This window comes from Martes martes, assembly GCF_963455335.1.
Source record: "Martes martes genome assembly, chromosome: 9".
Taxonomy (NCBI): Eukaryota; Metazoa; Chordata; class Mammalia; order Carnivora; family Mustelidae; genus Martes; species Martes martes.
This window is the reverse complement of record NC_137896.1, coordinates 65596187-65623332: the sequence shown is the minus strand read 5'-3', so window position 1 is coordinate 65623332 and position 27146 is coordinate 65596187. Positions and strand designations below refer to the sequence as shown.

At 40.9% G+C, this 27146-nt stretch overlaps 1 protein-coding gene across 7 annotated transcripts in view; it reads right to left on the bottom strand.

Annotated features, from left to right (window-relative positions):
- The window catches only part of VWA3B (von Willebrand factor A domain containing 3B), a 210518-nt gene that overhangs the window by 136351 nt on the left and 47021 nt on the right, over positions 1-27146 (bottom strand). For all 7 annotated transcript variants that reach the window (XM_080813513.1, XM_080813514.1, XM_080813515.1 and 4 more), the window contains one exon: positions 16291-16422. In XM_080813513.1, coding sequence (XP_080669639.1) covers positions 16291-16422 — 132 coding nt within the window. The remainder of the gene's footprint in view (positions 1-16290; positions 16423-27146) is intronic.

The window sequence follows — 27146 nt, the reverse complement described above, 5'->3', positions numbered from 1 at the left end:
AAATCCTCGCCCACAGAGCCTAGTATAATACCTTCCTTTACCACTGAAATGAGAACTCATAGCTCATCCTATGCCACGTGAGAGACTGCTAAAGATTTTCTCTCAGTTACTCACAGGAGAAGCACACAGCAGATCACCTCTGTGCCGCAGAATTAACGTGTCTGGTTGTCTCCATCCTACTTGTCAATCTCAAAACATGTTTTAATGCGCAAGACCTACTGGCAAATGCTTTTGAAACATCACTGCTATAGCCAGGGCCATAGCAAAAAGACAAATTGGGCACTGTTTATCTGTGCCTACTCCTCCCCTCAAGGTGTCGTTCCCTAGTGGCTCATGACCACCAAGGACTTATCACCCTAACTGCCCCTCCCATGGTGAGAGTTAATCTAATGTATGGACTTGGCTGGGCCACAGTACCCAGATATTTGGTCAAAGATTGTTCTAGATATTTCTGTGAAAGTATTTTTAGGTGAGAGAACATTTAAATCAGTAGACTTTGGGTAAAACAGATTACCCTCCATATCATGAAAGGGCCTCCTCCATTCAGTTGAAGGCCTTTCATCGGAAAAAGACTGAAGTCCTCTGAAAAAGAGAGAATTCTGACAGCAGACTGCCTTGGGACCTAAAACACAACACCAGCTCATGAAGGCAGGTTGGTGTGTCCTGCAGAGTTTGGACTTGGGAGTTTCCAAACTCATGTGAGCCAATTCCTTAAATATCTCCATCTCTGTCTCAACCTCTTTCTCTCTTTGTATACACACACACACACACACACCCTGTTGATTCTGTTTCTCTGAAGAACCTTGATTAATACGGTCATCTCCTCCACTGAAGATTGCTTGTCCAGCACCACATTCCTGCCATGTTATGTCCATGAGCCTCTCAAAAGAACCATCAGCTAATGAATAAATTAGAGCTCTAGATCTGGAACCAACCTCAGAGAGCATCAAGTTCAATGTTTCTTACACTGTGGTCCACGAACCTTGTTTCTCCTGCATGTCAGTGGCTCTTAGTCAGAAAGATGGTTTCTTTTTTTTTTTTAATTTACTTTAATAAACATATAATGTATTTTTATCCCCAGGGGTACAGGTCTGTGAATTGCCAGGTTTACACATTTCACAGCACTCATCATAGCACATACCCTCCCCAATGTCCATATCCCCACCACCCTCTCCGGTCCCCCCTCCCCCCAGCAACCCTCAGTCTGTTTTTTGAGATTGAGTCTTTTATGGTTTGTCTCCCTCCCAATCCCATCTTTTCATTTTTTCTTTTCCTACCTCCCCCCAGTCCCCCCACATTGCATCTCCACTTCCTCATATCAAAGAGATCATATGATAGTTGTCTTTCTCCGATTGACTTATTTTGCTAAGCATAATACCCTCTAGTTCCATCCACGTCGTTGCAAAATGGCAAGATTTCATTTCTTTTGATGGCTGCATAGTATTCCATTGTGTATATATACCACATCTTCTTTATCCATTCATCTGTTGATGGACATCTAGGTTCTTTCCACAATTTGGCTATTGTGGACATTGCTGCTATAAACATTCGGGTGCACGTGCCCCTTCGGAGCACCACGTTTGTATCTTTAGGATATATACCCAGTAGTGCAATTGCTGGGTCATAGGGTAGCTCTATTTTCAGTTTTTTGAGGAACCTCCACACTGTTTTCCAGAGTGGTTGCACCACCTTGCATTCCCACCAACAGTGTAGGAGGGTTCCCCTCTCTCCGCATCCTCGCCAGCATCTGTCATTTCTTGACTTGTTAATTTTAGCTATTCTGACTGGTGTGAGGTGATATCTCATTGTGGTTTTGATTTGTATTTCCCTGATGCCGAGTGATGTGGAGCACTTTTTCATGTGTCTGTTGGCCATCTGGATGTTTTCTTTGCAGAAATGTCTGTTCATGTCCTCTGCCCATTTCTTGATTGGATTATTTGTTCTTTGGGTGTTGAGTTTGCTAAACTCTTTATAGATTTTGCATACTAGCCCTTTATCTGATCTGTCGTTTGCAAACATCTTCTCCCATTCTGTCAGTTGTCTTTTAGTTTTGTTAACTGTTTCCTTTGCTGTGCAAAAGCTTTTGATCTTGATGAAATCCCAATAGTTCATTTTTGCTCTTGCTTCTGTTGCCTTTGGCAATGTTCCTAGGAAGAAGTTGCTGCGGTTGAGGTCAAAGAGGTTGCTGCCTGCATTCTCCTCAAGGATTTTGATGTATTCCTTTCTCACATTGAGGTCCTTCATCCATTTTGAGTCTATTTTCGTGTGTGGTGTAAGGAAATAGTCCAATTTCTGCATGTGGCTATCCAATTTTCCCAGAACAGAAAGATGGTTTCTTAGCAAAAAATGTGGGGAGGCTGAAAATAGTTTCAACAGGTTCTTTTTCACAGGGCTTGTCTGAGGAATCAGCAGTGGGACTTACCATAGGTAGAGGCATAAATAGTATTTCCTAAAGTTCTATAGTCCTAGAACATTTCTGTATAGAACATTTGGGAGGGCTTCTATTTGACAGACCACAGTTTGGTACACACTTTCCAACAACCCTGTTATTGTGAGTGTCATGAGACACTAAGCCAACACTTGGCTACCCCATGGGAAGTGACATGGCAAAGGATGCTGTGAAATAGTTGAAAAGGAAAGATTCAGAAGAAGCCAAAAGTGATGTCCAATGAAAGAAGGGAAGGACAGGGGATGGGGCGTGAGAGGGAAGGAAGAGAGGACTGGGGACGGGGAGGGAAGAAAGAAGGGAAGGGAAGGAAAGGGAGAAGAGGGGAGGGGAGGGGTGAAGAAGGGGGGAGGGGAGAAGAAGAGAGGGAGGGGAAGGAAGGAAGGAAGGAATGATTTAAGGATAGCTGGGAGAGAGAGAGAGAAGTGGCAACTGTTAGGACAAGCAATCCAGCCACTTGTCAGCAGACAGCAACTGTTGGGCCTAGGGTTGTCTGCAGGTGAGACAGTGAAGCCCACTGGAGTGGGCACTGAGAAGATGTGTTGACAGCATGGCTCAGGAGAGCACCCTGTCTCTCGGCAGTCATACACTTTGCTCACTGTACTTGCTGACTGACAGATATTGACTGTTCATCTACAGTTGTGAAAGCGCCATGTGCTGAGCATATTTACCTGGCACTGCACAGGAGCCTAGAAAGGGGAAAAGGGGAGGCAGAGGAAGAGAATGGTAACCCTCCAATATTCGACAGAACTGACCTGCTAGGCAGGTTTGGGTAACTGTTCTCTTGAGTGATCCAAGGGTTATACACATGAGGGCCGAGGAACAAGATGCAGTGACATGACTGAAGTCACATCTCTAATATGGCACTGAGTCAAATGGCCAGTTGTAGAGTCAGTCCTGAGTGGACTAGCATACAATGGGAAAGAATTTGGTTGAATTCTAGGCCCTGGAATACCATGAAGTGATTTTTACTTATTTCTTTAATGCAGGTAAAAATCAAAGCAAAATCTCTGTGGTAAAGAGTTCCATGGTTTACCCAACTTGTTTGTAAACCAGTGGAAAAATGATTTCAACCCTGAGTGTCTCTAATTCCTACAATCCTCAGTGGGGGAAAGGAGGAGGGAAAGGAAATTGAGCAAAGGCAGACATAAAGACCAAAAAGCGCCAGCAGGGGACAGGAGGTGGGAGAGGAGCTAACGACATCTCAAGGACACCATTCCACATTCCTCTTACTTTCTCCTCTGCCTAATTCTGAAAAAAGTAAACTGAGAAAAATACTTGCTTTACAGGTGGGCTGTGAATGAGGCAGCTGCAGGTAGAAAGTTTAAACTCCAGGGTCTGCAACTGGCTGTTGAGAAATAAGGAAGAACAGTCAGTCTGGGACAGACCTGCATGGAGGCTGAGAAGAAACCACTGGCAGAGCACACACTCCAAGAGAAGAACTGCAAAAACCACACTGTAGTGTGTCTTCATCTACAACAGTATTTAAAATAAACTCTAAATAGTCGAGGATCAGTGACATAAGCAACAAATTATACCTCTGGCAACTATTTCTTTAAAAATAGCATGACGTGGCAAGATAAACCAATTCAAGATGCTTGGGATAAAGTGGAAAATCAAGATTAAAAAATGAGAAGGGGACTGATTGGCAGAGTTTGGAAACTTTAGATTGAGAACATGAGGGTCACATGGTAGTGATAATGGGAACCACAGAGCAGAGTGTAGATACTGAGATGAAGCCAACAGAGAAATCTGAATCTGCTTCGATAGGGAAATTAAAATAGTGCCACTTTTTTGATCCTGCATCACCAATGCCAGGGTTTGGGGGGGATTGTCAGCCTATTTATTTCAGGTATTCTTTAAAAACTTGTTTTTTGAGATATAATTCATATGCTATGCAACTAACACTTTTAAAGTATACAGTTGAGGGATGCCTGGGTGGCTCAGTGGGTTAAACCTCTGCCTTTGGCTCAGGTCATGATCTCAGGGTCCTGGGATCGAGTTCTGCATCGGGCTCTCTGCTCAGTGGGGAGTCTGCTTCCCCCTCTCTCTCTGCCTGCCTCTCTGCCTACTTGTGATCTCTGTCAGTCATATAAATAAATAAAATATTTTTTAAAAAAGTATACAGTTGAATGGTTTTTAGTTTATTTACATGGTTGTGCAACCAACATTACTATTTAATTCCAACACATCTTCCTCACCCCACAAAGAAACCCTATGCTCATTAGAAGTCACTCCCCATTTCCCTTACCCTCTCCCTACCATGAGTTTACTCTATGGATTTGTCTATTCTGGACACTTCATGTAAACAGCAACCTACACACTATGTATGGCCTTTTATGTCTGGTTTGTTTCAATTAACATAATGCTTTCAAAGTTAATCTGTGCTGTCACATGTATCCATGCCACATAACTTATTATGGCTGCATAATATTCCACTGTAGGGATAGACTGCATTTGCTTATTTATTAATCAGTTACTAGACATTTAAGTTGTTTCCACTTTTTTGTTTATTGGCAATTATGACGTTATGCACATTCATGTACTAGTTTTTGTGTGAACCTATGTCTTTTTAAGGACTTCTTAAAATTCAAGTATAATATATGGTATTACAGGAGTTTCAAGTGTACAATAGGATTCAACTATTTTATATAGTTATTCACCAAGATAACTGTACTCTTAATTCCTTTTAGGTGTTTCACCTACTCCCACCCCAATCTCCTTTCTAGCAATCACCAGTCAGCTTTTTGTCTCTTTTTTTCTTTGTTTTATTTAAGTTTCATATATGAGTAAAATCATACGCATGTGTCTTTCTCTGACTGACTTATTTCACTCAGCACTAAACAATCTAGGCCAATTCATATTGTTGCAAATGGCAAGATTTCATTATTTTTTATGGTGGACTAATATTCCATTGGTATATACACCATGTCTTCTTTAGCCTTTCATCCATTGATGGACATTTGGGTCACTTCCATATCTTGACTATTGAAAATAATGCTGCAATAAACAAAGGGGGCATGTATCTTTTTGAATTAGTGTTTTCTTGGATAAATACACAGCAGTGGAATTATTGGATTGTACAGTAATTCTATTTTTAATTTTTTGAGGAACCTCCATACTGTTTTCCACAGTGGTTGCACCAATTTGCATCCCCACAAACAGTGCACAAGGATTCCTTTTTTTTTTTTTTTAAACATCCTCTTGTTATTTCCTGCCTTTTTTATTTCTAGCCATTCCATCAGGTGCAAAGTAATATTTCATTGTGGTTTTATTTTGCATTTCCCTGATGATTACTGGTGTTGAGCGTCTTTTCATGTGTCTGTGGGCCCTTTGTATATCTTCTTTGGAAAAATATCTTCAGGTCCCTTGTCCATTTTTAAATTGGATTTTTTTTTATGTGTTGAGTTGTATAAATTCTTTATGTATTTTTTATATTAACCCCTTATCAGATGTATCATTTCAAAATATCTTTTCTCACTCAGTAGGTTGGTTCCCTTTTTGTTGATGGTTTCCTCCACTGTGCAAAAACTTTTTTATCTTAGCATAGTCCAATAATTTAATTTTGCTTTTGTTTCCCTTGCCAGAAAAGACATATCTAGGAAAATGTTTCTACAGTCGATGTCAAAGAAATTACTGCCTATGTTTCCTTCCAGGAGTTTCATGGCTTCAGGTCTCACATTTGGTCCTTAATTCACATTAGGTTTATTTGTGTGTATGGTATAAGACAGTGATCCAGTTTCATTCTTTTGCACATAGTTGCCCAGTATTCCCAACACCATTTGTTGAAGAGATTATCTTTTTCCCACTATATATTCTTGCTTCCTTTGTTGTAAATTAACTGACCATAAAAGCATGGGTTTACTTCTGGACTTTCTATTTTGTTCCATTGATCACTGTGTTTGTTTTGGGGGAGTATCACATTGTTTTGATTAGTATAGCTTTGTAATATGTCTTGAAATCTGGGATTGTGATACCTCCAGGGTTGCTCTTCTTTTTCAAGACTGCTTTGTATATTTGGGGTCTTCTGTGGCTCCATACAAATTTTAGAATTATTTGTTCTGTGAAAAATGTTGGTATTCTGATAGAGACTACATTAAATCTCTAGATTACTTTGGATAGTATGGACATTTTAATAATACTGGTTCTTCTAATCCATGAGCACAGACTACCTTTTTGTTTGCATTGTCTTTGATTTCTTTTGTCAATGTTTTATAGTTCTCAGAGTATAGCTCTCCCATCTCCTTAGTTAAGTTTATTCCCAGGTATTTCATTCTTTTTGTTACAATCATAATGCAATTGTTTTCTTAATTATTCTTCTGCTACTTCATTATTAGTGTATAGAAATGCAATAGATCTGTATGTTAATTTTACATCCTGCAACTTCACTGAATTCATTTATCAGTTCTAGCAGTTTTTTGATGGAATCTTTAGGATTTTCTCTATATGGTATCATGTCATCTACAAATAGTTAAAGTTTTACTTCTTCCTCACCAATTTGGATTTTTTTTCCTTGTCTGATAGATGTGACTAGGACTTCCAGTACTATGTTGAATAAAAGTGGTGAGAGTAGACATCTTTGTCTTGTTCCTGATCTTAGAAGAAAAGCTGTCAATTTTTCACCATTGAGTATACTATGAGTTTTTCATATACAGCCTTTCTTATGTTGACATATGATCCCTCTACATCTACTTTGTTGAGAGTTTTATTATAAACAGACATTGTACTATGTCAAATGCTTTTCCTTAATCTATGGAGATAATCATATGTTATTTATCCTTTCTTGTTAATGTGATACATCACATTAACCAATTTATGAATACTGAACCACTGTTGCATCCCTGGAATGAATCCCACCTGAACATGGTGAATGATTTTCTTAATGGATTGTTGGATCTAGTTTGCTAATATTTGGCTGAGGATTTCTGCATCTATGTTCATCAAAGATATTGACCTTTGGTTTTCTTTTTTAGGTGTCTTTATCTGGTTTTGGTATCAGAGTAATGTTGGCCTTGGAGAATCAGTTTGGAAGGTTGCCTTCTTTTTCTATTTTTTGGATGCTTTGAGAAAAAAAGGTATTAACCTTTCTTTAAATGTTTGGTAGAATTCACCTATGAAGCCATCTGGTCCTGGACTTTTGATGGGAGTTTTGTGTTTTGTTTTTTTTTTTAAATTACTGATTCAAATTCATTGCTGTTAATTGATCTGTTCAAGTTTTTTATTTTTCCTGCTTCAGTTTTGCAAAGATATATGTTCCTAGGAATTTATTCATTTCTTCTAGGTTGCCCAATTTGTTATATTTCTGTGGTATTGGTTAGAATTTCTCCCATAATTCCTGATTTTATTTATTTGAATTCTCTCTTTTTTTGGTGAGTTTAGCTAAAAGGCTTATCAATTTTATTGATCTTTTCAAAGAACAAGTTGGTTTCTTTGCTCTGTTCTGTTGTTTTTTTAAGTCCCTACTTCATTTATTTCTGCTCTAATTTTTATTATGTCCTTATTTCTCCTGGCTTTGGGTTTTGTTTGTTCTTCTTTTTCTGGCTCCTTTAGATGTAAGGTTAGCTTGAGATTTTTCTTGCTTCTTAAGGTGGGCCTGTATTGTTATAATCTTCCCTCTTTGAATAGCTTTTGCTGCATTCCAAAGATTTTGGACCACTGCGTTTTCATTGTCCTTTGTCTCCATGTATTTTTTATTTCTCCTTTTGACTTTTTGGTTGAAACCATTTATTGTTTAGTAGCATGTTATTTAGCCTCCATGTTTTTGCATTCTTTGAAGACTTTTCTCTTGAGATGATTTCTATTTTCATACCACTGTGGATGGAAAAGATATATGACATGATTTCAGTCTTCTGGACTATATCAATAATATTGTGGCCTAACATGTGACCTATTCTGGAAAATGTTGTGAACATATGTTCTCAATTCCCTTGAGTTTATAACTAGGAGTGGAATTGCTGGGACATAGGCTAACTCTATTTTAACATTTGAAGAATTTCCAGACTTTTCAAAGTGGGTGCACCATTTTATATTCCCACCAGCAACATGTAAGTGTTCCATTTTCTCCATATCTCGCCAACACTTGCTATTGTCTGTCTCTTTATTATAGCCCTCCTTGTGTCTCATAACATCTTTTCATGTGCTTCTTGGCCATTTGTACATCTCCTTTGGGGAAATTTCTGTTTAAAACTTTTGTCTATTTTTCAATTGGGTTATTGGTCTTTTTTCTATTGACTGTAAGAGTTCTTTATGTCTTCTGGATACTAGATTCTTATCAGACATGATTTGCAAATATTTTCTCCTATTCTGTGGGTTATCTTTTCACATTTTTCCAGTTTTATTGAGAAATAATTAACATACATCACTGTTTAAGTTTAAGGCATATAGCATGATGGTTTGGTTTTTATATGTTGTGAAATGATTACTATAATAGCTTCAACTAATACAACTGATAGGTTCTCCTACAAATACAATAAAAATAAGAAAAAAGGGGAAAAAAATTCTTCTTGCTAGGGGGGAGTCTCAGGATTTACCATCTTAACAACTTTTCTATATATCATATAGCAGCATTAGCTACAGTCATCATGGTATACACTATATCCTTATTACATCCCTATTATAGGCATATAACATTTTATCACACTTCTCAAATACCATGTTGTTTTACAAATTGAAGGTATGGGCTACTTTGCATTGAGCAAGTCTATCAGCACCATTCTTCCAACAGCATTTGCTCATTTCATGTCTCTCTGTCACATTTTGGTAATTCTCAATAATATTTTAAACTTTTTTATTATTATTACATTTGTTATGATGACCTGTGATCAGTATGCCTTGCTGAAAGCCCAGATGATGGTTAGCAATTTTTTAGCAATAAAGGAATTTCTGAATAAGGTATGTACATTGCTTTTTTAGACATAAAGTTATTACACACTTAACAGACTGCAGTAGAGTATAAACATAACTTTTTATGCATTGGGAAACCAAACAATTCGCTTGACTCAATTATTGTGATATTCACTTTCTTGCAATGGTCTGGACCCAAACTCACAGTATCTCCAAGGCATTCCTATATTGATATATATAATTGTCTTTTAAATCAGATAGAAAAAAAACTTACAGTAAATAAAAACCACATTTATACCGTCTTTTATATCTACCCATGTAGTTATCAGTGTCCTTCATTTCTTTATATGAATTCAAATTACTCTCTAATATCATTTCATCCTGAAGGACTTCCTTTAATATTTTTCTGGTAGGGCAGGTGTGCTAACAATAACATCTGTTCTTGAATGTCTTGATTTCTCCTTCTTTTTGATGGGAAGTTCTGCCAGATATACTCCTGCTAGTTGACAATATTTTTCTTTCACCACTTTGAATACTTCATCCCACTGCTTCTGACCTCCACAGCATCTGATTAGAAATCAGCTGTTCATTTTATTGAGAATCCCGTGAGTCACATCTGTCTAGTGGCTTTCACAATTCCCTTTTTGAGCTTTGTCCTTTCTGTTGTGAAAGGTTATTAATTTTGATTCAATTTCTTTAATAGATATAGGCCTATTTAAACAGTCTGTTTCTTCTTGTGGAAGTTTTGACAGATTGTGTCTTTCATAGAATTGACCCATTTTAGCCAGTGACCCAGTCAAATCTGTGGGCATAAAATTTTCATAGTATTCCTTTATTATCCTTTCAATATCCATGGGATCTCTGATGATGTCTCCTCTTTAATTTTTGATATTTGTAACTTGTGTGTTCTTTTTTTCTTAGTCAGCCTAGCTAGACGCTGACTGTCTTTTCAAAGACACAGCTTTTGATTTTGTTGGATTTTCTCTAGGGATTTGTTTTCAACTTCCTTGATTTCTGCTCTGATTTTTATTGTTGTTTTTTTTTTTTTTTCTTCTGGGTATTTTAGATTCAATTTGCTCTTCTTTTTCTAGTTTCCTAAGGTGGAAGCTTATTGATTTTAGACATATCTTTTCTAATTTATGCATTCAATATTATAAATTTCTCTCTAAGCACTATTTTCACTGCATCCTACAAATCTTGGTAAGTTGAACTTTCATTTTCATTTACCACAGTCACTTTTTAATAACATGATTCTAGCTATGACATTTCAACATAGTTTGTGTTACATTCCAATATCCATCCTTCCTAAATTTAATGCATCACAAGTACAGGATTCTAATGAACTAATTCTTCTCCCACATTTTGGGGGAAGTTTTTCAGTGGCATCTTAACTCTGACTTGTGGAAGCATTACATGATATTCTTAAAATGTTTTTCTATTTCTTTTTTTAATGTGGAAAATACAAGATTACTACCTATAAGAAAATGCATATTTGAGTTTGACAAAATCCTGGCCCTTTTAGCAATATTACCTGCTGCTTATTAATCAGCCCTGTCAACATTCATTTAACTATAAAGAGCATTAGAGGTGTGAAAGCATGCTGGAAAAAATTCAGTTCTGAGAAGAAATATTATTTTCTCTTTTGCCTTGCCGGAAGTGTGAGCACTTTGACAAGTGTTAGATTTGCTTCTGGTTACATAAGAAACCAGCTGTGCCCTGCCCCAGATCGCATCCTGCAAGTCCTATTTGAACAAAAGGGAAACGGATTCTTGAGAAAGTAAATATGTACAAGGGCTCTGGAAATTAGTCTGCTTTGCTTTCAGATCTTAAGTCATCATGTTGGTAAAATAGTACTCATCTACTACATTGATTGGGCATCACTGGTACAGAACAGAGAATTCGTATATGTTCTTCTCCGTATATATCAGAATCCAAAGTTCTTGGAATAAAAGATTCAAAAACATGGCATTCTCACTTGATGGGCCCAGGTCTTCAAACCGAGAATGCCTGTTTCATCCAATAGTGTGTCACTCACAGCTATCTGAACTGCAGATTTGTAGAGTCAATTGCCTCTCCTGCTTCTCTGTTTGGTCTCTCTAGAGTGCTTCAGTCTTTTTTTTTTTTTTTTTTTTAGATTTTATTTATTTGACAGAGATCACAAGTAGGCAGAGAGGCAGGCAGAGAGAGAGAGAGGAAGGGAAGCAGGCTCCCCGCTGAGCAGAGAGCCCGATGCAGGGCTCGATCCCAGGACCCTGAGATCATGACCTGAGCCGAAGGCAGAGGCTTTAACCCACTGAGCCACCCAGGCGCCCCATAGAGTGCTTCAGTCTTAATAGATGCAAACAAGCCTCATCATGTTTACCCCCAAACCTGGTTCTCTTCCAGCATGGTATCCACCTAGGAGCTTAGCTTTGACACCTATAACTTCCATACCACCAAGTCCTGCCAAGTTCAATATCTGAATCTTCCCTCAGATCTGCCCACTTATCACCTCTCACTTATACATCTTAACTCCCTTCCTTCATCCTCACTTGGCCTCCTTCTTTTAATCTGTTTCCCACCCAGTAGCCAAAGTGATTTTTTTTAAAGTGATTTTTTTTTCTAAATGCAAACCTGATTTTATCATTTTCTTGCTTAAAATCTTCCAATGGTTTCTCCCTGGCCTTAAATTAAGGACTGACATCTCACATGATGACCTACAGACCCAGCATGATCTAGTGCTTGCCTACCTTTCTAGACTCATCAAAGGCCAACTACTAACTTGATCTCTGAGCTCTATCCACACTCATCTTTTCCAATGCTTCTAAAGTGCCATACTCCTTGGCTCAGGACCTTTGCAAGTGCCATTCTGTTGCCTACTTATTTACTGTCCCCTTACTTCCACCTCTTCACCTCAGTAACCTGACTCCTCAATCTTCAGATATCAGTTCCAGTAACATTTCCTCAGGAAAGCATTCCTTGACCCCAGAAAATAAATAGCCCAAGAGCACACACTTTTCCTTAGTCACACTATTCAAGTTGGTAATTATACTTCCATGTGCAGATCTCACCAAGAAGAAATAGTACAAGGTGTTGCTTTATGAGTGCCCATTCCATGTCTATTTTACTTACCATGATACTCATCATCTAGCACAGAACTACATATTGTAAGCAATCAATAAATGAAAGAGAAACTAAATGGATTAACTTTTTCATAGACATCATTACACTTTAACTGTGTGATAGCACAGCTCTAAATGTTTTACATGTATTTCCTCATTTAAGTTTCCCAATAGCCCTGTGGAGAAGGTACTATCATTATCACCCTAATTTTGCAAATAAGGAAACTGAGGCATGGATAATAAATGTCTTGCCAAGAGTCACACAGGAGTGGGCAGAGCAAGGATTACTATCCTTCTAATCCCAAATCTGGGTACTTCACCACAAGTTATGACAACAGAGACATCTGTCTGGTGGTTTAATACAATGATAATAAAAAGAAGCATTGCCCCCCTCTCCATGGGTTCTGTTGGAATTGCCTGTAGGGCTTCAGTGTGCCTCTAGCCCCTTCCTTGTTGTTTGACATCGAGTTTGATATTTTGAACCAACCAAATATTGAGAGTCCAGTCTTGGCATGACTATACAACATGATTAGACTTATTATCTCCAGTGAGAAAAAATGGCTGTGAAGGTTATTACAAATGAGGAGCTCCTGAAATGATGAGCTGCAGCATCAGCCAAAGAAGGGTCAAGTCTCTCTAATTGGACAAATTCTTGAACATTTTGTGAGAAAAGCCATCTTTTCATTTTAAAGTCATACCCGGCACACTCACACACACACAAGAACACAGAATGCTCAGATGCATTAACACCAATATCTCTGAACAGCTCAGAATCTCAGGAGCGATCCACATCCTCCTCTTTTACTTTATTAACACCCGCACCGAGGTATAACTGAAATAGAGTAAACCAGACACATGTAAAGCGTACAAATTGATACATCTTGAGGTATGTATGGTTACATTTCTATTTATCATCTTGCCATTTGTTTTCTATTGGCCCTGTTTGTTCTTGGCTCTCTTTTCCCCGACAGATCTTGGATTGAGTATTTTTAGTTCCATTTTATCTCCTTTATTGGCCCGTTTTGTCATTTAGTAGTTACTTTAGGTATATAGCATACATCTTCGATATATCATGCCCTTATTTCAATTAACAGTATAGGAGAGACTTTGTCTAATTCACATGAAGGTTTCACATTCAATGGCAGCCCATCTGACCTCCTCCATTCTAACGCATCTGCCTCCAGACGGCTATGCTATCTCTTTTGACCTAGCAGGCCTTGAGCAGTCAAAGTTAGGGAACGGCTATGCCTTCAGAGAAAGCAGATCCTCCTTTGTCTCAGTAACGCTGTGCTATAGGTGGCAACAGGAGCAGATCAGACACTCCAAACATGGTCTCAAGGGCCAAAGCAAGGTTACAGAAGTTTCAATGAGTATCCAAGAGTGGAAAGGTCCAGACCAAATTTTCCTTTTTTATTTTTTTAATTTTTAAAATTTTTAAAAAGATTTTATTTATTTATTTGACAGAGATCACAAGTAGGCAGAGAGGCAGGCGAAGTTGGGGGGAAGCAGGCTCCCTGCTGAGCAAAGAACCCAATGCCGGGCTCAATCCCAGGACCCTGAGATCATGACCTGAGTCGAAGGCAGAGGCTTTAACCCACTGAGCCACCCAGGCACCCCCAAATTTTCCTTTTTAAATAGAAATAGTACACTTGAAGCATCTTTTGAAAATTTGTAGTTTTTAGTTTTGGGGTGTGTGTGTATTAGATTGAAATAAAGGGGCTGTGATCTGTCCTATTAATTACTGAGGTCAATTGCTTTTCTGTTTCCTTTAGGAATAGTATCTAAAAATCTTCTTTTAATCCTCAAGACTAACTACCCCAAGTTTAAATACTCCCTATTTTAGTATACTTGTACTACCACAACAAAATACCATAGACTGGGTGGCTTAAACAACATAAATTCATTTTCTCACAGTTCTGGAGACTGAAAATCCAAGATCAAGGTGCCCTCAGGGTTGGTTTCTGGTGAAGCATCTCTTGCTGGCTTGTAGATGGTTATCTTCCTACTGTGTCCTCCCATAACTTTTCCTCTGTGCATGCGTGGAAAGAGAGGTCTCTGGCGTCTCCTCCTCTTCTCATAAGGACACCAGTCGTACTTGATTAGGGTTCCACCCTTATGATCTCATTTAACCTTAACTATCCCTCTTAAAGGCCCCATCTCCTCATACAATCACATTTGGGGTTAGAGTTTCAACACATGAACTTTTGGGGAACAATTCAGTCCACTGTACTACCCCTGACACACCTGAGTAGCAGGATCACTATTCTCTTGTGTAGCATGGATGCTGACTTTATCCCAAGCCCCCGCTTCATTTTCATTGTCTCAGGATGACAGAAGACGCTTTGGGTTCACACTGAGTATGGTGTCACTACCAATGAGCAGCCCCTCTGGACAAGCCTGATAGGCCCCTCCTTGGGGACCCCAGAGAGCTGGCACTGGCAAAGCAACTGCAGCTGTGCTGCCCTAGACCCACAGCTGGACAGCCAGTCACAGGAAAGATTCACTGTCACCAGGAATTTATCGGGTTGCACAGGGCAAGCTTGCCCATGCCTTTACCCTCCTCTTCCCTCTCTACACATGTCTGCTCCCCACTTCTCCTCTTCAACCACATCCCTGCCCTAACTGGTCTGGCTCCTTGCTCTTGTCCTACATTGACACCTCTGCAGTATAGGCAGGGTACCAGGAGGCAATACAGCTTGGCCAAGGTTCCCAAACTTTGGTGTACATTAGGATCACCTGGGGAGCTTTCAAAACCCTCAATGTCCAGACCACATACTTTATGGATTCAATCAGAATGTCTGGGGTGAAAGCCAGACTTGGGTACTTTTACTGAGGAACTAGGTTTTGAATCCTGGTTTCACCACTTCTAGTTCTGTGGCCTTGAGTAAGTTACTTAACCTAAATGGAGATAATAGTAGCACCTATCTTATAAGATTGTAGGAAGGGTTAAATGAGTGAATACTGTGAAGAGCCTAGCACAAAGCTTGCCATGTAAGGGATGTGCTGTAAGTGCTAACCACCATTATTACCAGAGTTGCCCTAAATGAAACCAGTGCCCTCCAGAGGCACTAACTCAAGATTCAGAAAGGAGAATCAGTATACTCTCTAACTGTGAAAGGGAAAAGAGTGAGCAAACATTTATCAAATACCTGCTTGGTGCAAAGCGTATATTATTTTACTTAATCTTTATAATAATCCCTCAAGACGGATATAATTACTTAGCAGAAAAGTAAACTAAAACTTAAAGGAATTAATTCGGGTCAATGCCTAATGATGGAATTAGGATTTGCAACCAGGACTTTCTCACTCCAAACTCAGGTTCCTCTGAATACTGTTCTTAGCTAGGCCTCCACATTTGGATTCCCATGTTTTTCTCTGGATCACCCAATTTTAGCAAAAATCCTGCTTAGTCAGTTTAGCCAGAATCCCCCACCCTCTACATCTGATCAAAGTCCTCATAGCCCACCACCCCCAGGTGATATCTGGTCACCCTGACCTCCCTTCAGCAGGAATCCTGTTAGGTAGGTTTAGCCAGAATCCCCCTTTACCCCTGATGTTTCCTCTTAGTAATTTTCCATCAACCAACCCCACCCTGCTCCTTGGCTACAAATCCCCACTCGTCCATGCCGTAGTCAACACTAAGCCCAGCTCTACACTGAGGCGTCTTTCCCTAGCAGTAGTTACCACTTGCCTGTCCAGCTGGTTTTTCTTGAACAATCACACACACACACACACACACACACACACACTCTCTCTCTCTCTCTCTCTCTCTCTCTCTCTCATCACATACACACACACATACAAATAGCACAACTCTGGAAAAACTCCTCAGGAAACATCCTTTCATCCCCAACTAGTAACAGTTATGACTCTTACACTACAAACATAAACGGTACGCACCATGGTTTACTGTGGCCACGTTGGACGGAGCCATGGATGGCTCCGTGACCAGCCTCTGGATCTGAGTCAAAGTGCTGCAGGCTTCCTTTATCTCCCTCCAAATGAGAAACACGTCCTCTCTGACTCCAGCTCCTGGGAGGAGAAACACAGTGTGAGTGGGTGGCTATGGCAGGCCCAAGAACTCTCTGGTAGTTCCAGAGGCCTGCTACACTCCAGCCAAGTTTCTAGAACATTTTCAAACATCAACTTCCACTTTCCCTACTAATCTGAGAATCAGAATGAAATTCTTAAGGAAGTGCTATTACCTGAAAAAAATCACAAATGCATATTTTAAGATGTAATAAATCTTTGTAAATATTTGTAGCAGCCATAATATTTTAAGATGAATTCTTGATAACACTCAAATAAGATAAAGAATAAAATTATTCAAAATCACCTAATAAAAGCCAGGGTGAGGAAGGGAAATTCAGTGGTATATGAAAGTAATAACTTCTAATCTATCTTGATTAAGCTGAGATTTCCCACTTCTCTGAAAACCACCTTCACAGTCTTTATTTTCCCCTAGTGTAAGAAATGATTCTTTGGCCTCCTTTTCTGGATTTCTATTGTCTCAATTAAGGGTTAGGTTTGGCTGTATGCTATTTTTTTCAAAATTATATGGCTTCTTAATATAGATATTAATCTCATTCTCACAATCAATCAATAAAATTTTATCCTATGGGTAAGAGGTCCAGGCCCTAACAGATTGGTAGTTTCCAGAGATTAAGAAGGGTGTTGGACCAGGAGGGAAATGGGTATGACCACAGAAGTACAACATAAGGGATCTTGCAGTGGTATCTTGACAACATCATGAGGCCAGTGGTGACTCTAAGAGGCCACGAGAGTACCTCCCATTTTCAGTGGCATCCATGGGCCCAGCCACTGGCCTGGTCCTACTCAAGGCATCAATGGGCTACCAGAGTGTCACTGCTCCAGAGTTGTTTCTAGTATGGTTGTAGTAACAAGAGTTTAGCATATTCTCTAGTTTTAAAAACTCCCTTCCAGTAAAAAGCTTAAACAACTAACTCAATTTCACAAGCTGTATACAGTCAGCTCAGAGAACATGGACGACATTATCATTAAAGTAAGCTAGTCCAAACTGTCCAATGATAAATACCTTTGAGGGTACCTGCTTTGTGCTTGCTATTGTGCTTGGGCCTTTCTAAACATTGTCTCTTTCTCTTTGCCACAGCTCTGCAGGCAAATTCTACTCTTGTCCTCATTCTACAGCTATATAGAAACTGAAGCAGAATGAGTCATCCAAGGTCACACTGTCAATGAGTGTCAGAGCAGGGAGTCAAACCCAAGTTGGTGTGTCTACCAACTCTGCCACCCTGCACAGTTGTCCTAGAAAAGGAATGGATGGTTATAGAGGGTCCCTGCATGCACCCCCCTGCTGCTACGGAGATCCCACTTACCAAGCCCATCTACATGATAACAGTCCACAGATGCCTGAGACCCTATACCCACAGAGACTGAGAGAATACCATCAGGTCTGGGGGCTGCCCCCGGAGACTCATCTACCCAGGGTGATTAACCTTAAGCCACATGGACAGACCAAGGCCAGACCACAGTCGAAGTTTCTGACTTTCAAATGTAGTCAAAAAGGGCACGGCAGAAGTAAAGGGACACCAGGGATCTGGCCCTCCTGAAGTTGGCCAGGTGGAGAGAGAGAAGAGTATTAAAAGCTGTATTCATAAAGAAGCAAGTGACAAGCCCTGACAGAGATGGAGGGCCACTATGGCTCTACAGCCATCGATAGCCCGAGGAGTGAAACATGATGGGTACCCAGCTCCATGCTGAACTCCCAAAATACCACAACCTGCTGCCAAATGCAAACCTTAAGCCCACAAGGCTTTCTGGCTGCTGCAAAAGCAAAACTGACTTCCAGCTGCTTACTGGAGCACGGAGGTGTTAAGTAGCAGAATCCTCTCTTTAAAAGTTTCAAATGAGCCAAGGCTTTCCATTTTCCCCAGACTTATCAATAGTATCTTAAGAGGGAGTGAGCCACAGGTCACCAACAAAGGAAAAACCAGAACCAGGACAGTGTATTTAAGGGGCAGCAAGTGACAGCATGCTCCGTGGACAGACAGTAACTAGATTATCAATACACTGGTTTAGTTGTTATAATTAGGTAGCTTCAGATTCCTATGCTGGCACTCAGAAAGCCAAACAACTCAAAACTGTCCATTTAACTAGATTTGCTTTAAAAACAAAACGGGACAAACTGGAGAGCAATAAAAAGCATGACTTAGGATGTAGAGTTTCATTATTCCACAGGCAGTGAGGAAGTGCTGCCATTTTTATCAGGGACACTTCTAAGGGACTTAGCTGGAATATTAGACAGTTGCAACCCAGGGAGACAGAGCTACTGAAGAGTAAGAGGATAGAGGACAAGGCACAGGAAATTCCAGTATTCAGAGAGCTCGGTGAATTTGAGATGCTCCAGGCTAAACCACAGAGGAGACAAAACCACGAGGAAGCCACATGGATTTTGATCATCAAGGTACAAGCCAGCCAAGATCTGCTGGGCACAGAAGCAGGATATGGTTCCTCAAAGAGACATCCAGATAAACTACCAAATCTTCCAACCCAAATGTCCCCCCACCCCCACCGCAACAAGCCCAGCCATCTCCCATGTGCCATGAGGTAGCAATTTGAAGGCTCACAGAATTCTGACACCAGCTGGGAGACATGTCACATTAAACTGCTGTTTTTCATTAGCACCCGGTATTGATTTCTCAGACTGGCTGGTTTAACAAATGAAATGAGCCCCAGGTCAGATGTGTTTTGATATGTCAGGGGAACACCACCTCCCTGTCAGATCTTCCATATCTCACCTACAGGATAAAGTCCAGTTGTCAGAGCCCAATTCATTAATTCTTCATTTGGCAAATATTTGTCAAGCCCTTACTATGTGGTAGATGGGCACCGCCAGTGCTAAGGGCCCTGCTCCCTGCCTTGCAATCAAGTCCAAGGTTCAAGGCCCCAAAACGTTCCCTCCAGTGTTCTGCCCCCGGTCAGGGAGCTGTCCTCCTAGCCTCTAGGGGCCCTGTACACCACTATCCTCACCATCAGGAAACTCAGGGCCCTCCACTGCACTCAGCCCATCCTTCATTCAAGGCACTGTCCAGCCTCTGCCATCAAGGTTGGCCCAGCCATCCCAGCAAACAGTGATCTGCCTCCAGCTCCTTCTCAATCTCATGGAAGGCATTAACCACAAGCACTGTTCTCAGTCCTTTTGCTTCCAGGACACACTCTCAGACCTCCCCCTCCCCATTAGACAGGCTGACAGTATATGCAATTCCTGCCTGCCTGTCACCCCAATCGCCAATTCCAAGGAGGACAAAGAAGCATCAGCCAGGGATGGTGAACTAGTATTTGCGTAACTTTGAATCCAGTCTAATTTAAGTCAATTCTTCACAAACATGATGTTTTATTTTTAGTACGCAGCTGCTTACAACATAGCTCACCAATCAGCAGCATGTCCCCGGTCATCCTGCTGTCAAGAGCTATGGTCTAAAACTCTCCTATGGTGTGAGCTTGGATTACTGCCTGTGTTGGCAAGGACTTTGCTCACTAGATTGTAAATATCTGGAACTTAGGGACAATGTCTTTTCTTTCTTTGTATCCTCCACGGAACTTAGCACAAGATCCAGTGTTTTCAGCAAGAATTCTTATCCTTCCTTGTTTTTATTGTCCTTATTACAAAGAAACAATGACCAAGCCCCTAATATATTCTTTCCTCAGGGAACTGCCCTGCTTCAGGATTGACAGGTCCCAATATTGCAAGAAACTCTTCTAAGTGGTATATAACAGACTCCCATCATTTGAGCATATGACTATGCCCTAAGTATGCCAGACCTTAACAATGACGTGCCCTCAAGCATTAAGTCCCTTCCTTTTAGATCCTCCTGCCACAAAGACACAAGGCTCCCCCCACATATCTGAGGCACTAGCATTCCCAGGGTAGGAGGGAAAAGGCGATTCAAAAAGCAGCTAAGTGTGACACTGGTCCCAGGACAACCTAATGTAGCACAGGGAGAGGGCCGGCCAGAAACTAAAAGCACCATCAGCAACCCTGAGTCCTAGACTCCTCCCTAGTCTCAATGTGGGTTCATCTGTGGCCCTTCCCCACTGCCCAGGACTCCCGGGTGCAAAACTGACCCAGATGGGGAGAGACTGCTGTCTGCTGGAGCCCTAAACTCCTATTCAGCTGTGAAGATCTAAAAGAACTGAACAGAACTATCAAAAGGCAGTATTCTCAGGAAAAAGCACCACATGCTTCTATTTACAGAAAGCAATACAATGTGTTTTTTTGACTAAACTATGAGGGGAGTAAAATCCCCAGACATCTGCAATTACAATAAGGTTCTGGTGAAAGGGGGGCAATGACAGCCATAAAGGTATTGCAAGTGGGAAATCAGCAGTTTCTGTTGCAATGGAAAAATCCCCGGTTACTTGTGTCAATTTATATATTAAGCCATTTGGGGTGTGAGAGGTCACTGAACATCTTCTGGCTTGATCCACCCCCACTGCCCCAACCACTGAGGTGCATGTGCAGCTGTACTCAGTGGCCCTATGGAAATTAACCACTAGTCAATTTAAAGAAAATAGAGTCATTTCACCATGTGGACAACATATGGATGGGTCCTGTTGTTTTATCCAATCTGCAACCCTATGTCTTTTGATGGGCACATTTAGGCCATTCACATTGAGAGTGATTATTGAGAGATACGTTTTTATTGACATCGTGTTATCTTTGAAGTCTTTCTTTCTGTCGATTGTCTCTATATTTCTGTTCAATGTTATTCTTAGGATTTTTCCTCTTTTATAGAACCCCCCCTTAATATTTCCTGCAGTGTCGGCTTGGTGGTTGCATAGTCTTTTAAGCCTAGCCGGTCTTGGAAACTCTTTATCTCTCCATCCATTTTGAATGTCAGTCTTGCTGGATAAAGTATTCTTGGCTGCATGTTCTTCTCATTTAGTGCCCTGAATATATCTTGCCAGCCCTTTCTGGCTTGCCAGGTTTCTGTGGACAGGTCTGACGTTATTCTGATGGGCTTTCCTCTGTACGTAAGGAGCTTCTTTGTCCTAGCGGCTTTCAAGAGATTGTATCTACAATTATGATTCCTCAATTTTACTATGAGGTGCCTGGATGTTTTTTTGGAATTTATAATCTTGGGGGGAGACCGTTCTGCCTCTAGTACATGAACACTTGTTCCATTCGCGAGATTGGAAAAATTTTCATGAAGAACTTGTTCCACTATATCTTCTAGACTTCTTTCTTTCTCCTCCCCTTCAGGGATTCCAATAATTCTGACGTTGGAACGTTTCATGGCATCATTTATTTCCCTGATTCTGTTTTCGTGGCTTCTAAGCTGTTTGTTCCAGGCTTCCTCCTGATCCTTTCTATCTGTTTGTCCTCCAGATCACTAATTCTATCTTCTGTCTCAGTTACCCTAGCTTTTAGAGAATTTAGATTAGATTGGAACTCATTGAGAGCATTGTGAACCTCATCCCTGGTGGCCTTCAGCTCTGCCCTAACATTATGAACATCATCCCTGGTGGCTTTCAATTCTGCCTTAATCAATTCCGTTTGGTCATCCATGGCTTTCTCCAACCTAGCTATTGCCTGGATAATTGTTAGCCTGAATTCTCTTTCTGACATATTGTCTATGTTGATAGCCATTAGCTCTGTTGCAGAAGGCCCATCCTCTGTATTTTTCTTCTGTTGGGGATTCCTCCTCCTAGTCATTTTGGTGAGAGATGACTGGACAGATGCAGCTGGATGTATCGACCGTGGTGCAGTCAAGGTGCACCCTGGAACGCTTCTGAGCACTCAGGATTCCCCACTCAAACGAGAGAAAAAAGAAAAGAAAAAGAAAAAAGAGAGAGAGAGAGAGAGAGGAAAAAAAGGGAAGATAAAAGAGAAGGTTCAGCCCAAATGGGCCCCAGGGTAAGATTTATGACATATACAAACAAAAACAGACAAACAAAAAGACTGATAAAAGTATATGATGAGAGAATATATATATATATATAAGCAAAAAAAGTAAGAACCTTGTCAAAAAGAACCCCTCAGTGAGTTAAAGTCATTTCACCATGTGGATAAATGTCTAGAATTTTCCTGGAGCAAGGAATATATATGTTTCAGAAGGGCCTTGACGTCTTAAAAGTAACTTCAAATCCCAAGCATGGGCAACTCTTCCTAAGTGGGTGTGAGCCTATCTCCTGGGGTCTCTCTCTTCTTAGTGGAACATCGTAAAATGCCAATGAAATGCAGTTTAATCATCCAATAGTTACTTAGAAAACCTGAATATAAGCCATCACTATTCTCCACCTAACTCAGCCAGGATGACCCCAGGCTCTGGGTGCCACCAGGCAAGGAGGTAATAAAGACACGGGCACAGGGATAAAGAAGCAATAGCTAAAGAAACAATGTCCAAATGCCCACAGATGAAGTTTAGCTGATTAAGTCTATTCTATTTAGAATAAGCAATATCCTTTAAAAGGCACCAATCAAGAGGTGTTTTAATGAAATGATTAATTCAGGGGAACTTAGGAGTTTCCTTCAGAGAAAATTTGTTTAAATTGTTGTTTCTCAGCTTTTCCATCACAAAAAAAGGCCCAAACTTCTTTCTGGTTCTAAGGGACCTACAGTGCATGGAAAGAACACAAGATGTTCACAGAGCTGCTCCCTGATTTCTATCAACTAACCCTGAATCAACCGAGAAACAGCAACGCTAGGGCTCCCGTTTGAGGGAGCAACCCCACATGAAGATCTGCTCTGTCTCCTGTCCTCAAAAAAAGCACATTTTTGTGAAATGAGTCATGAAATGAGCCCAGGGCAGCCCTGGGCCTCACTCACAAGTTTTAGCAGACTAATTATTTTCTTCAAACTCACAAGACACTGACCTAGGACCCAGAAAGCTAATTCTTTTAAATAAGACATCTTCCTAGAGAATCACTGTTCACTCATTTATTCAACCAAATTCAATCAATATCTATTATATCTGAGCACTGGAAATACAGAATGAATAGAAAATAGTCCAAGCTTTTAAGGGGTTCTCACTCTGCATAGCCTTCCAAAATTTGGTCATCAGAACCTGTGTCAGAACCCACCAATGTGCTTATTAAAGTGCAACTTCTAGGCCATACCCCAGACTTATTCTGAGTGTGTGTGGGGGGTGGGGGGGGAACTCCAGGAAATTGTACTCCTAAAGGCATCCCAGTGATTGTTTTGCCACAAAATTTTGCAAAGCTTTAGTCTAATAAGTGAGAGAGGCATGTAAATAAATTATTTCCATACAAAATATTCTTGGAGAATATTTCTGGAATCAATTTTCTGGAATCATTTCTGGAATCAATATTCTAATTAATACCCTATGTCCCTATTCCTGCCCTAAAAAAGGGCTCTTCAAAGAAGTCAGAGTGCTTCTTCCCCTTCAAAGTGCTGCAGAAGCCTTGACATACCAACTTCTAGATACCCATCCAGGACATTCTCACTGATACGATTCATTACATTCCACTATTTCTAATAGTGCTGTTTATTTTAGATTAGATGTCTTTTATAATGCCTGCTTCCCAATGATGTATCAAGAAGGAGAAAAGGGGGAAAACTAAAATTTACTATGTGCCTACTATGTGCCAGCCACTTTGCTGGGCACTGAAACATATTGCCTCATTTGCTCTCACAATGATCACATAAGTAGGGATCATCACCCACATTTAACAGATGAGTGAAGTGTGGTTCCGAGAAATTAAGAAAGTTATCCAAGGCCACACAACTAGTAAGTAGTGCAGTCAGGACTCAACCCAGGTCTGTCTCCAAAGCTGCCCATTCTCTTTCCACACTGGAACACTGCCCTTGTGTCCTTGTAAATGATCACAACACAAGATCTATGTAAGCAAACCTCATCTGTTGGGTGTTGGTTGTTTTTAGTTTCCTTCAAGGAGCTTGTAGGCTCATCTCTCCCTGGGATGGAAGGCGCCAGTCTGTAATTCTGATATGTAGGTGATGATGGTTGGTGAGCTGAGCTCCCAGACCAGGACCTACTGTGAGGTTCTGACGAGCAGCGGCACACACCTGCCAGCTTAGCTGGCACCTGCCCGCCCTGGGATTGGCTGTCACCCATGGCACAGCCTTCTAGGGTTGGTAGCTCTGAAAGCTCTCAAGTGTTGGACTTTGGCTACCTGTGTAGCTATCTGTCTCCCTTGTCCAACTGTGATTTCCTTGAAGACAGAACTGTGTTTATCTGTTTTTATAACCACTCTTCCTGGTACCTCCCTGACAGCTGACAGACATTCCAAATAGGCTGTTCCAGAGCATAAACTTCCTGAAAAGAGGGACTTCTTTTTTCATCACTGTATCTCCAGAGCTTAGCACAGTGCCCAACTTTTAAAAGCAACAGTGCCCTCAAATCAGGGCAAGTTTATGCAAATGTAATCAGAAATTGACACCAGTTCTTTTATTTAGTAACTCCATTTAATTTTTAAAAGACTCTTGAGGGATTTCTCTACGCCATATATTTTGTTAGGTGATACAAGATGTCTGGACCCACTCAATTATTTCAGCGGGATTCTAAAAGACTGCATTGACGACCAAAGAACTGAGCTGAGCCCACTACTGCCTGGTGCCAGGAAAGGACTACAGTGAGCAGTGAAGGCATCCCAGTGACAGGCTATTCTATAGCCAGGAGCTGAGAATAACAAGTAACCCAGGATATAAACGCACTACAGGGAAGGAACACGGGGGCTCCCTACTCTGAAAGTGTTTTACTCTCTGGTTAGGAAAAGTAGACCTTCACATATACCAGGTACAGGGAGGGAGAGGGTGGAGATGGAGGTGGGAAATTCTTAAATCCTAACTTGGGCTCCTGGAGTTATGGTGAAAAGGAACAACTTTTACATCATCAAGCAGAAGCATAACTGATATTCTAAGAGGTGAGGGTCCCTGAACAGGAACCTTGTCTTTTATGCATTCGGAATTTCCTCCTCAGCCCTCGTGAGCTTCTAAAGACACAGAAGGTGTTGAACAAATGGTTGTTAACTAGAGAGTGCCCTGTCTCCCAGAAATTCAAGGCAAACCATTATTGGAAGGAGCAGGAACCCGGAGATAATTAAAGTCTCTCAGCCTTGAAAACTGTACTGTGGCAACAATTTTGGAAGCGCAGCTGCTCCAGCTCCATCCATTGAATTAAACTGAGTTCTAGGGAGAAGGAAGACCTCTGAGAGAGCCTCCTGCTGTCAGTAAATTACAATCAGTGCTTCTAAATTAAATCAGAGATTAGAAACAAAGTGGCAATGCCAAGCCTGAGTGATGGGCCAGTAAACTTTAAATATCTAATTAAAGATCGGAAGTGCCTTCCAAGAACACAACTTGGTTATTTTTTTTTCTCTCCAAGCCTAACAGCCGGAACGTATCTTAAAGTAAATAAAATTTGGTTTCATAATATTTAGTTTTAGTTCATGCATTTATCTCCACCAACACACACAAAAAGTACAGTTTCCAAAGGTAGAATCAGCCAAATTTTCACAGCTATACCATTTCTGGACTTGAGAATAAAACTAGCTGATCTGGGCAGCTTTTCCTTTTTTTTTTTTTTTTTTTAAAGACTAATTGATGGGGTTTATTTTTTTTTTAAAGATTTTATTTATTTATTTGACAGAGATCACAAGTAGGCAGAGAGAGAGGAGGAAGCAGGCTCCCCGCTGAGCAGAGAGTCTGATGTGGGGCTTGATCCCAGGATCCTGGGATCATGACCTGAGCCAAAGGCAGAGGCTTTAACCCGCTGAGCCACCCAGGCGCCCCTGGGCAGCTTTTCTGACACCATTTTGCCAAGAAAACTAGACACAAACAAAAACACTCTCAGAAAAACAGTGCCCTTTCCTATTACCTGATATTCCTTTTTAATTATTCACTGAAAAGTCTCTCTTGGAGACAAGAGCCAATATGGATGTGAGTGCAGTGAACCCTGTTTGTAGTTCTGCTCAAGTAGGGGCTGGCCACTGAACGATGCAGAGGCCCAGGGCAGCACTGCTCAGTGGGAAGGATGATGATGAATTCCTTAGTGATGCCTGATGTGGATGCAGGTAAAAGTGAAAGATGCTGTGCTGCCCAACCCTGATGTCCTGGAACCACGAGATGGTGCTGAGCTGGTAGCTCTTTTGGTTGTATGTATGGAACCATGCTGAAGTTACAACTGTGCCCTGAGTGTCTGCAATTTGCCTCCCCCTCTTCCTCATCCTCTTTTTCTTTTTCCTTCTCCACCTCTTCCTCTGGCTTGAAGTGGGAGCTCAGAGCTCTGACCACGGCCATCAGCCTGGATGCTCATTCTACCATAGGAGTGCCTTGAATTTCCAATTCTAAAGAGCTTGACATCATAGACCATTTAAGATAAGTCCACTGTTTGCATCACCAATCAGTCTAGATCCCAAGATAGCTACATCAATGCCAAAATTCTTTACTTTTTGTAGCCAAACGCCAGGCCCTTAATTGGACGTTTTTTTACTTTAACATGATTTTCCTATTCTATATTCACAGTTTCAGTTTAATTGAATTTCTCAAGAGTAAAACAAGAAGAGAGAACCAGTACAAAAGATGAGGTCTGCTCCAAACCCAGGAGATCAGAAGCCTCTCTCCCTTGTAAAACAGTCCTCAAACAAGCAAACAGACCCCTCACTCTAGGCCCACAGGGCTTTCACAACCTAAGGAGTAGCCAACTCCCCACAGGATTGGGACTGTACCCCTTAAAGATATAGTCCATGGAAAGCACCTTCCCCAAAGAGCAATACCCCAGATTCCATCCAGAACA